The 8,765-nt window shown below is 43.5% G+C and overlaps 1 protein-coding gene and 1 non-coding gene across 2 annotated transcripts; one reads left to right on the forward strand and one right to left on the reverse strand.

Annotated features, from left to right (window-relative positions):
• Positions 1 to 1,200: 1,200 nt before the first annotated feature.
• Positions 1,201 to 5,710, reverse strand: LOC138910246 (uncharacterized). The gene is made up of 3 exons (XM_070201473.1): positions 5,204 to 5,710; positions 1,493 to 1,637; positions 1,201 to 1,418 (listed from the first exon to the last, which is right to left on the reverse strand). The coding sequence occupies exons 1-3, from the start codon at positions 5,708 to 5,710 to the stop codon at positions 1,201 to 1,203; spliced, it is 870 nt and encodes a 289-aa protein (XP_070057574.1).
• Positions 5,178 to 5,284, forward strand: LOC117277958 (small nucleolar RNA R71). Its single transcript, XR_004508275.1, has one exon. It is a non-coding gene; the product is annotated as a small nucleolar RNA R71 (small nucleolar RNA).
• Positions 5,711 to 8,765: the final 3,055 nt, after the last annotated feature.

Genomic DNA, 8,765 nt, shown 5'->3' on the forward strand with positions numbered 1-8,765 from the left:
ATACAAATATCCCCACCCCACACTTTAAGTTGTGGCATGTCCCCATAACACACAATTTAAAAGCAAAAGTAGAGGAAACTTCCCTGAATCTCTAGTCGGGGTCTGAGTCAAAGTCGGGCTCCATTCCCTGCTCCCGAACTAGTGCACACATCCACGCATACAACTTCTTATCAACCTTCTTTTTGTACAAGCCACACTTATCTTTCTCAATCACTAGAGCCGTCTCTTTTGAACTCTTCACCTTCCACTCAACACTTGCAGCTGACTTCTCCTTTTTCACCCCAGTTGCTACATTCATTTCAAATGTCACCGTCTCCTCACCCACTCTAAGCATGAGTTTTCTATCATGTATATCCAATATAGCTCTACCCGTTTCTAAAAATGGTCTTCCTAAGATTAGGGGTATCTCCTTATTCTCCTCCATATTCACCACTATGAAATCTACAGGAAATATGAACTTATATACCCGCACTAAGACATCTTCTACTATTCCCTCGGGTATTATCGTTGTTTGGTCGGCCAACTACAAGGATATTGGTACTGACCTTATCTCTCCAATTTCATTCTCCAGCTTCCTGTAAATAGACAAAGGCATTAGATTAATTGAGGCGCCAGAATCACATAAAGATTTATCAAAGTTAAGAGTGCCTAAAGAGCAAGGTGTTGTAAAACTCCCTGGATCTCCACACTTTTGTGGGAGTTTGTTTTTCAAGATATCACTGCAATGCTCTATGAGCTTTACCACCTTGGTCTCTTATATATTTCTCTTCTTTGTGAGGATCTCTTTCAAGAACTTTGCATAACTGAGAGAACTTCAGTGAATGGCAAGTTTACATTAACCTATCTCAGCATATCTAAAAATTTCTCAAACTTTTTGTCCAGCTTTTCTCTATAGAGCTTTTGGGGAAAAGGTAGAGCAGGCATGTGCTTTCTCACATCATCAGATTCCTCCCTTCTTGAAGTTTCCTCCTTCTTTTTCTCTACTCCCTTCTTGCCTTTTTTCTTCTCAGTCTTTTTATCATCTTCAATTTTTAGCACCTTCCCACTTTCTTTTTCAATCACAACTTCTTTGTAAATTGGAGTGGGATCTTTCAATACTTGTCCGCTCATCAAGGTCACAACATTTACCATTTCTTTTGGATTCTTTTCATTACCAGCTGACAGAGTACCTGGGATTCTCTCAGATATTATAGTTGCAATTTATCCCATTTGTCTCTCCAAGTTATGCAAATCTGTCCCAAGTTCCTTGATAGCTGCCCCATAAGCATCTAATCTTTCATCAGTCTTGACAATAAATGACTTCATAAGATCTTCTAACCCATACTGAATTGGCTGTTGAGGCTGAAATTGCGGCCTCGGCTGATTCCCAAAACCAGGAGGTCCTTGAAATCTCGAGTTATTTTGTTGCCATGCATTTGCTGTACCCCCAGGTGAACTCCATGAAAAATCGGGGTGCTTTTGGCCTATTGCATTGCATTGAAGTTGTAATTACCCACAACATTAACTTCCTCCATTGAAGCTTGACACTCATGAGTAGGATGTCCTCTTCCACATATGTCACATGCTGCATGAGGCTCATTATATATTGAAGCTAAGGTTACCTTCCTTATTTCCTTTGTCATGGCATCAAGCTGTACCTGCATAAATGTGTTCGCGTCAACTTGGTGAACACCAGTTGTTCTTCTTCTTTCAGCAACTTCAGAGGGCCACTGATTTGCATCCTCAGACAACTCATCTAGAATTGTAACTATCTCCTCTAGAGTCTTTTTCATCAACGGGCCTCCATGTCACAACTCGCATTTTGGAGTTGTGATTTCGGCCAAGAACTGGTGAGAAAATGTCCTTCTGATGGTCTGACGTAGAGCAGTCTACTCGGGCAACTTGGGCTTTTTAATTTTGAGCATATATAAGGGGGGTATAGGTGATGAAAGCTCCGACCTGCCTCCCCCATGCATGCTACCACCGAGCCGTATAGAACGAGCTACCTTGGGGGAAACCTCAAGGGCCTGCCTAGATGACTCAAAAGGAGTGTCGAAGGCACCCATACGAGTTAGGAAAACTCTATGGGTGGCGCAACGCCTTCGGGCCTGCATTGGGCATCAAAGTGGTGTTGGAGGCTCGATGTGTGGAACGGCCAGCCCCGCGGGATGCCGAATGTTGGAACGAGACCTCCGTGCCGATTGGATACTTGACGCACCTGTCATAGGGGCATCACGTGTCGACTTGTGAGCATGGCTTTGGTTCAACCATGCAAGCAAGGGTCTGTTGGCCTAAAGGTGCAGGTGTGGGCGACACTGCACTACTTCGGAATGGAAGCGTGCTGCAAGAGGGCTATGTATGGGCATGGCACGAAAGAGGCGCATGATAATGGCCAAGGGCTAAAGGTTGCCTTACTCGGGCGAGGCATGAGCTAGTCGCGTATGCACTAAGCGAGTGTCAAGCTTGAGGATTGGGCTGTGCACACGGGAGGGATGCTCAGTCTTGGGCTAAGGACAAGGCATGTACTAAGCCAATCCCCCAGGGCGCGCATGGATTGTGATCCTAAGATGAAGCGCCACGACATGTCTAGGGCCAAGGGCCTAGGCATCTTACGGGCGGCACAAGTTGGGGCGAGCCTGCGGGCGAGTCCCACCAACAGGCACAGGATCGTGCTTGGAAATCCTGGGATAGGAAGAAGGCTGGCCTACAGCGAGGGGAACTGCAGGCGCCGCACGGGCGAGCAGGTGCCGCTACCCAATGTAAGGATTTGGGCCCGTGACACTTGGTATCAGAGCTGATTAAGGCCATACTATGCCATGGCACAACGTCAAGGCAAAGGGTGGATATGGCGAGTGCATTTTGGATGTCAGTGCCGAGATTACGTCAAAGTAGAGATTGATGTTCATATACCACCAAAGATCAAGAACCCGATACTGATGGTCGACGAAAGGGATGGGTGATTCCATTGTCTTTCGAAGTCTAGGTCGCTACTGAATGAGGTGATATGACGATGAGTCGGATGGCTAAGAGAAAGCCATGTTTTCCAGGTCATGCAATCATATTGCGAAGAGTGGGAGCCATGGACTATAAACTTGGGCATGATCATAGCGGAGATCTTGCCAAGTATGCGTGCAACGCATCATGTTGAGTGTCTTTCCTTCGGGAGAAGACTTTGGGTTGCCTGAGGGCATTGCCAAGGTGAGGAAATGGATTCGAGGGTATAGCGAAGCTTCGAAATGGGGCGAGTTTCTAAGTTAGAAGGTGTCATCATTCTGGAAAGGGGTATGTCGAATGATCGGTGATCGAGAGTGTCCAAGTGCGAGGCACATCGAACCGGGAAGCCGTGCTAGCAGGGCCAAGAGGGCGCCTGTCTATAGGGCGAGTATTGAACTACTACTAGGAGCATTGGCTACTTGCTGAGGAAGTGACAACTGGAAAACAAAGAGCTTTGTTCGGAAATGCGGCGATACTATGACTTTGGGAATGTAATACTCACCAAAGGTCGTCCCAAGTGCTGGCCGAATGCCAAGTGGGATGACAAAGATAAGATGTATCCTCCACATTGAGTGTGGGAGGATCCCGCCTATGCAAGAGGCATATGGGCGAAGTCGTGGGTCTGGAAGCGAACACATCTTCAAGGTAGTGAGAGCAAGGAAAGCTACAGGAGCGGAATGCTACGTGAGCTATGCCAAGAGGGCATCTTAATGCTACGGGAGCGAAAGGCTATGGGAGCCATGCCAAAGAGGGCATCTTAAGGCTACGGGAGCGAAAGGCTATGGGAGCGACGTCAAAAGAGCACATTAATGTGCTAACCTATGAAGGAAAGCTTCAGACGAAGATGAAGGCCGTGAGGGTCATGGTGTGATTGACTAGTGTGGGTCAATCACAAAGTTAGACACCAGAAGGTGCAAGTGCGGAGGCACTTTCCAAGTGAACATCGAAAGGCGATGAAGTGCAGAGGCACGCTTGGAAGATACCTGGGGGAGAAGTGCATGGGGCATGACTCCTTTTGAGAAAGGACTTCGAGGAAGTCTAACCCACAAGACAAAGGGAGCTTGAATGGGCATACCTGAGGAGGCAGACTCCGGGATGTCTTAAGCCATGATGTGTCATCGGGGACGATGACATTATGAGTGTGGGAGGATGTCACAACTCGCATTTTGGAGTTGTGATTTTGGCCAAGAACTGGTGAGAAAAGGTTCTTCTGATGGTCTGACGTAGAGCAGTCTACTCGGGCAACTTGGGCTTTTTAATTTTAAGCATATATAAGGGGGGTATAGGTGATGAAAGCTCCGACCTGCCTCCCCCATGCGTGCTGCCACCGAGCCGTATAGAACGAGCTACCTTGGGGGCAACCTCAAGGGCCTGCCTAGATGACTCAAAAGGAGTGTCGAAGGCACCCATACGAGTTAGGGAAACTCTATGGGCGGCGCAATGCCTTCGAGCCTGCATTGGGCATCAAAGCGGTGCTGGAGGCTCGATGTGTGGAACGGCCAGCCCCGCGGGCTACCGAATGTTAGAACGAGACCTCCGTGCCGATTGGATACTTGGCGCACCTGTCATAGGGGCATCATGTGTCGACTTGTGAGTATGACTTTGGTTCAACCATGCAAGCAAGGGTCCGTTGGCCTAAAGGTGCAGGTGTGGGCGACACTGCACTACTTCCGAATGGAAGTGTGCTGCAAGAGGGCTATGTATGGGCATGGCACGAAAGAGGCGCTTGACAATGGCCAAGGGCTAAAGGTTTCCGTACTCGGGCGAGGCACGAGCTAGTCGCGGATGTACTAGGCGAGTGTCAAGCTTGAGGATTGGGCTGTGCACGCGGGAGCTATGCTCAATCTTGGGCTAAGGACAAGGCATGTCCTAAGCCAATCCCCCAGGGCGCGCATGGATTGTGATCCTAAGATGAAGCGCCACGACATGTCTAGGGCCAAGGGCCTAGGCATCTTACGGGCGGCACAAGTTAGGGCGAGCCTGCGGGCGAGTCCCACCAACAGGCACCGGATCGTGCTTGAAAATCTTGGGATAGGAAGAAGGCTGGCTTGCAGCAAGGGGAACTGCAGGCGCCGCACGAGTGAGCAGGTGCCGCTACCCAATGTAAGGATTTGGGCCCGTGACATCCAGCTGCATTACTCAATGTTCTCCGTGAGGTCGGTATCAATCCATACCAAAAGTCGTGGAGTTGCATCCAGAATTCTATTCCACTATGTTGACATTTTCGCACTATCTCCTTAAACCTCTCCCACGCTTCAAACACAGTTTCAGTCTCATTCTGATAGAAATTATGGATTTCTTTTCTAAACTTGCCCGTTTTAGCTGAGGAGAAATATTTAGTAAGAATTTTTTTTGTCATCTTCTCCCATATTCTAATTGATCCATGAGGCAAGCTTCGGAGCCAGTGCTTTGAATTGTCTTTGAGAGTGAAGGGGAATGCCCTTAAGTAAACTGCATCTTGTGACACACCATTATATTGGAAGGTGTTCATAATCTCCTCGAAGTCCATCAGATAATTGTTTGGATCTTCGTTCATCTTTTCTCTAAAGGCACAACTGTTTTGGAGGGTTTGAAGTAACCCCTGCTTTAACTCAAAATTGTTTGCTGCAACAGTAGGTGGTTTCACACTCGATAAGACTTGGTTGTAGACTGGTCTAGCATAATCACCAAGTTGTCTCCCAGCACCGAAAGCTATATTTCCAAATTGGTCTGCACCCATAGGTCGATTCTGAGCCATTCTTCGAGCCCTCTCCTCCTCGAAGACAAGTTGTGCATTTCAAGAGCTGTCTCCTCCGCATCTCGTGCAACTTTTTCTCTTTGCTGGGCTGCCTCTCTTGTAGCCAAATCAACCTTATCCTCATATCCCACCATAACTTCTTTGGTTGAGGATTGCCCAACCTTCTCTGTATTCGCGGGGAGATTTATTACTTTCCTCAGCTGTCGCAGTTGCTTTTCAATTTCCTGCTCGTATGTTAGCAATTCCTTCCCAGAAGATCGGGACATGCACCAATCTAACCAATTCCTGAATTAGCACTACAAACTATTTCCAACTTTATTGATTGCCAATCCCCGGCAACGACGCCAAAATTTGACGAGCTAAAAACACAACACAAAATTATGCTCGCTAGTCGAATATAGTATAGAGAATATCGTATCCACAAGGATTGGAGTTAAACAGTATTTTCGTAGTTTATAACTTTATTGCTATTCACGATGATCAACAATTTAGATTTGTGTGAATTAAAACTAATATTAACTAAAAGTCTAACTATTGTCTAATGACAAATGCAAAAGAGTAAGCAAGAAGATATCAAGGGGAGAAAATAGGGGTTGATTGGATATGTGCAAGATACTTGTTCGGGAATTATATCTAGTAGATTCACTTCTAAGGTTCAAGTGAGTCTCTCGAATTCACTAAATTATTAGTTCAACGTTTAGTAAAAACTCCCCTCTCGATTAAGTCTCAACCTCACAATATAAACTAAGTTAAGCTCAGTGAAGATATGCAAGAATTCGTAGTGGATTAGTCTTTAGGAGAACCTCTTTCGATTATCCTCCTAACTGGGTCTAAACAATAATTCAACTAGCCTCTTTCGATTACTAAGAAGAATCAACGAATTCAACCAACAAGATAATCCAAAACATCATAAATTATGCCTCTTTTTCGTACATAAACATGTGAATATGTATGCAATAATAAAACTACCCAAAATGAATTTGGTCGCGCATGTCTCACCATGTTTTGCCTCCAGTGCGCGTCAATGCGCGACCAGTGCGCGGCCGCACACGTAGATGGCGTTATGTGGTGAATTTGGAAAAATGTAAAACATGAAAGTTGTAACCCTTTTAAACAGCTTTCCAAAGATATATTGTGGAGTCCAAATAGAGTTCTGAGTGAAATGTTATGTGCATTTTACTGGACAATGCGCAAGATGCCTGCTCGATTCTTCGTTTCTGTCACGACCCAAAATCCCACCACAGGCGTCGTGATGGAACCTAGTCTCTAAGATTAGGTAAGCCGATTTCTATTACAATTTGAAGTCATTTTTGTTTTTTGAATTAAAATCTAATAGCGGAAATAATTACAATACACAATCTCCCAAGACTGGTAGTACTGAGTCACGAACTCTAACTGAATACATGGAATGATCACGATGACCAAATATACAATAATGTTTGATTACAAATTAACAGTACAATGAAATGAAAAGACTCCAAGGGACTGCGAGGGCCAAACAGCTCTACCTTGAATCCTTATGATCACGCTTTAACTCTGCTCAAGTCCGATATCTTCAATACCTGGCTCTGGACAAAAATGTGTAGAAGTGTAGTATGAGTATGCCACAGTCGGTACCCAGTAAGTATCAAGACTAACCTCAATGGAATAGAGACGAGGTATAGTCAAGACACTCACTAGTCTAATAACCTGTGCAATATAATATACAAAATCATAGGAAACAAATAACAATAGGACAACATGGAATAACCAGTGATATGCACAGCAGGTAATAAGAATACCATTAATATCATTCAACAATTAATAAACAAAAGTATACTCAATTAAATAAAGTCCTTCAAATAAATGTCTTTCACATATAATTCTTCCAGATAACTCTCTTTCAAATATAATTTTCTCAAATAATTATTTTTCAAATATAATTCTTTCAATAAATCTTTTCAAATATAATTTCCTCAAATAAATATCTTTCATATAATACTTTCTAAGTAAAAATCCTTCCAAATAAATATTTTGAATATAATTCTTTCAATTAAAAAGTCACCATGTGACACCTCATTTCATAATCATAAAAATACGGGTCTCAGCCCATTTTCATATTTTTTGTAAATACGGGTCTCAACCCATTTTTATATTTCTACGACACCTCGTGCCCATAATTAAATCATCATATTTTTCCAACACCTCGTGCCCTCAGTTCATATCATAACTCCACGGACAATTCACGTGCCAATTATCATTATCATTTCATCACAGCACCTCGTGCCCACATTTCATTTTAAAATTCGCCTGGCAATAGCCATAGGCTCACAATTTTAACATAAATCAGACTGTTATCAATTTACCAACAACAAGACAAGTTGCACAAGGTATAGAAATAAACACAAGAAAATCACAACATCACATAAAAATTATCAAAACCACAACCCCACATCATCACATATTGTCCCTGACAATAGCCACCCTTATCGCTCCTATTACCACCCTTATCACTCCTATAGCCACCCTTATCGCTCCGCCTAGACAGTATCAATAGCCACCCTTATCGCTCCCATAGCCACCCTTATCGCTCCGCCCAGATAATATTCCAACAAACACAACAACAGTGAAATGCCATCCTTATACCCACATAATATCACCGGTGAAATACCACCCTTATCTCCCCAAAATAGTAACTCACACAACACAACAAATTACACGGGAAATTAACACGACAATATAATAAAATCAATTCAGATCATAATTTTTCCAATGGCCACAACCAAATTCCAAAGATATAACAAAATTAATTAATTTCACAACAAATAGACCAAGGCTTCACACAATGTATATAACACCCAAAAATAATCAATTGAGATAGAAATTACTCAGCATAAAGCAAAACCTTTATTAATGCAAATTTAGATAATTATATTAACACTTATTCTTAAGCTCGCTTAAATTAATTATTTGCATAAGAAGATTCATATTGGAATTAATTTCCAAGAAATATTAAACCAACAATACTCACGAAATTTCATAAATATTTCAAGTAACAATCACATCAAATTATCAT

Source organism: Nicotiana tomentosiformis, chromosome 4, assembly GCF_000390325.3.
Source record: "Nicotiana tomentosiformis chromosome 4, ASM39032v3, whole genome shotgun sequence".
In the NCBI taxonomy this organism is placed as follows: domain Eukaryota; kingdom Viridiplantae; phylum Streptophyta; class Magnoliopsida; order Solanales; family Solanaceae; genus Nicotiana; species Nicotiana tomentosiformis.

Coding starts and splice junctions, on each gene's coding strand:
- LOC138910246 (XM_070201473.1), bottom strand. CDS start 5,710: ATGGCTCAGAATCGACCTATGGGTGCAGACCAATTTGGAAATATAGCT. Junction 1,638..5,203: donor GGGAGAGGTTTAAGGAGATA/GTGCGAAAATGT, acceptor ACATTTATGCAG/GTACAGCTTGATGCCATGAC. Junction 1,419..1,492: donor GGAGGAAGTTAATGTTGTGG/GTAATTACAACT, acceptor CTGGGGGTACAG/CAAATGCATGGCAACAAAAT.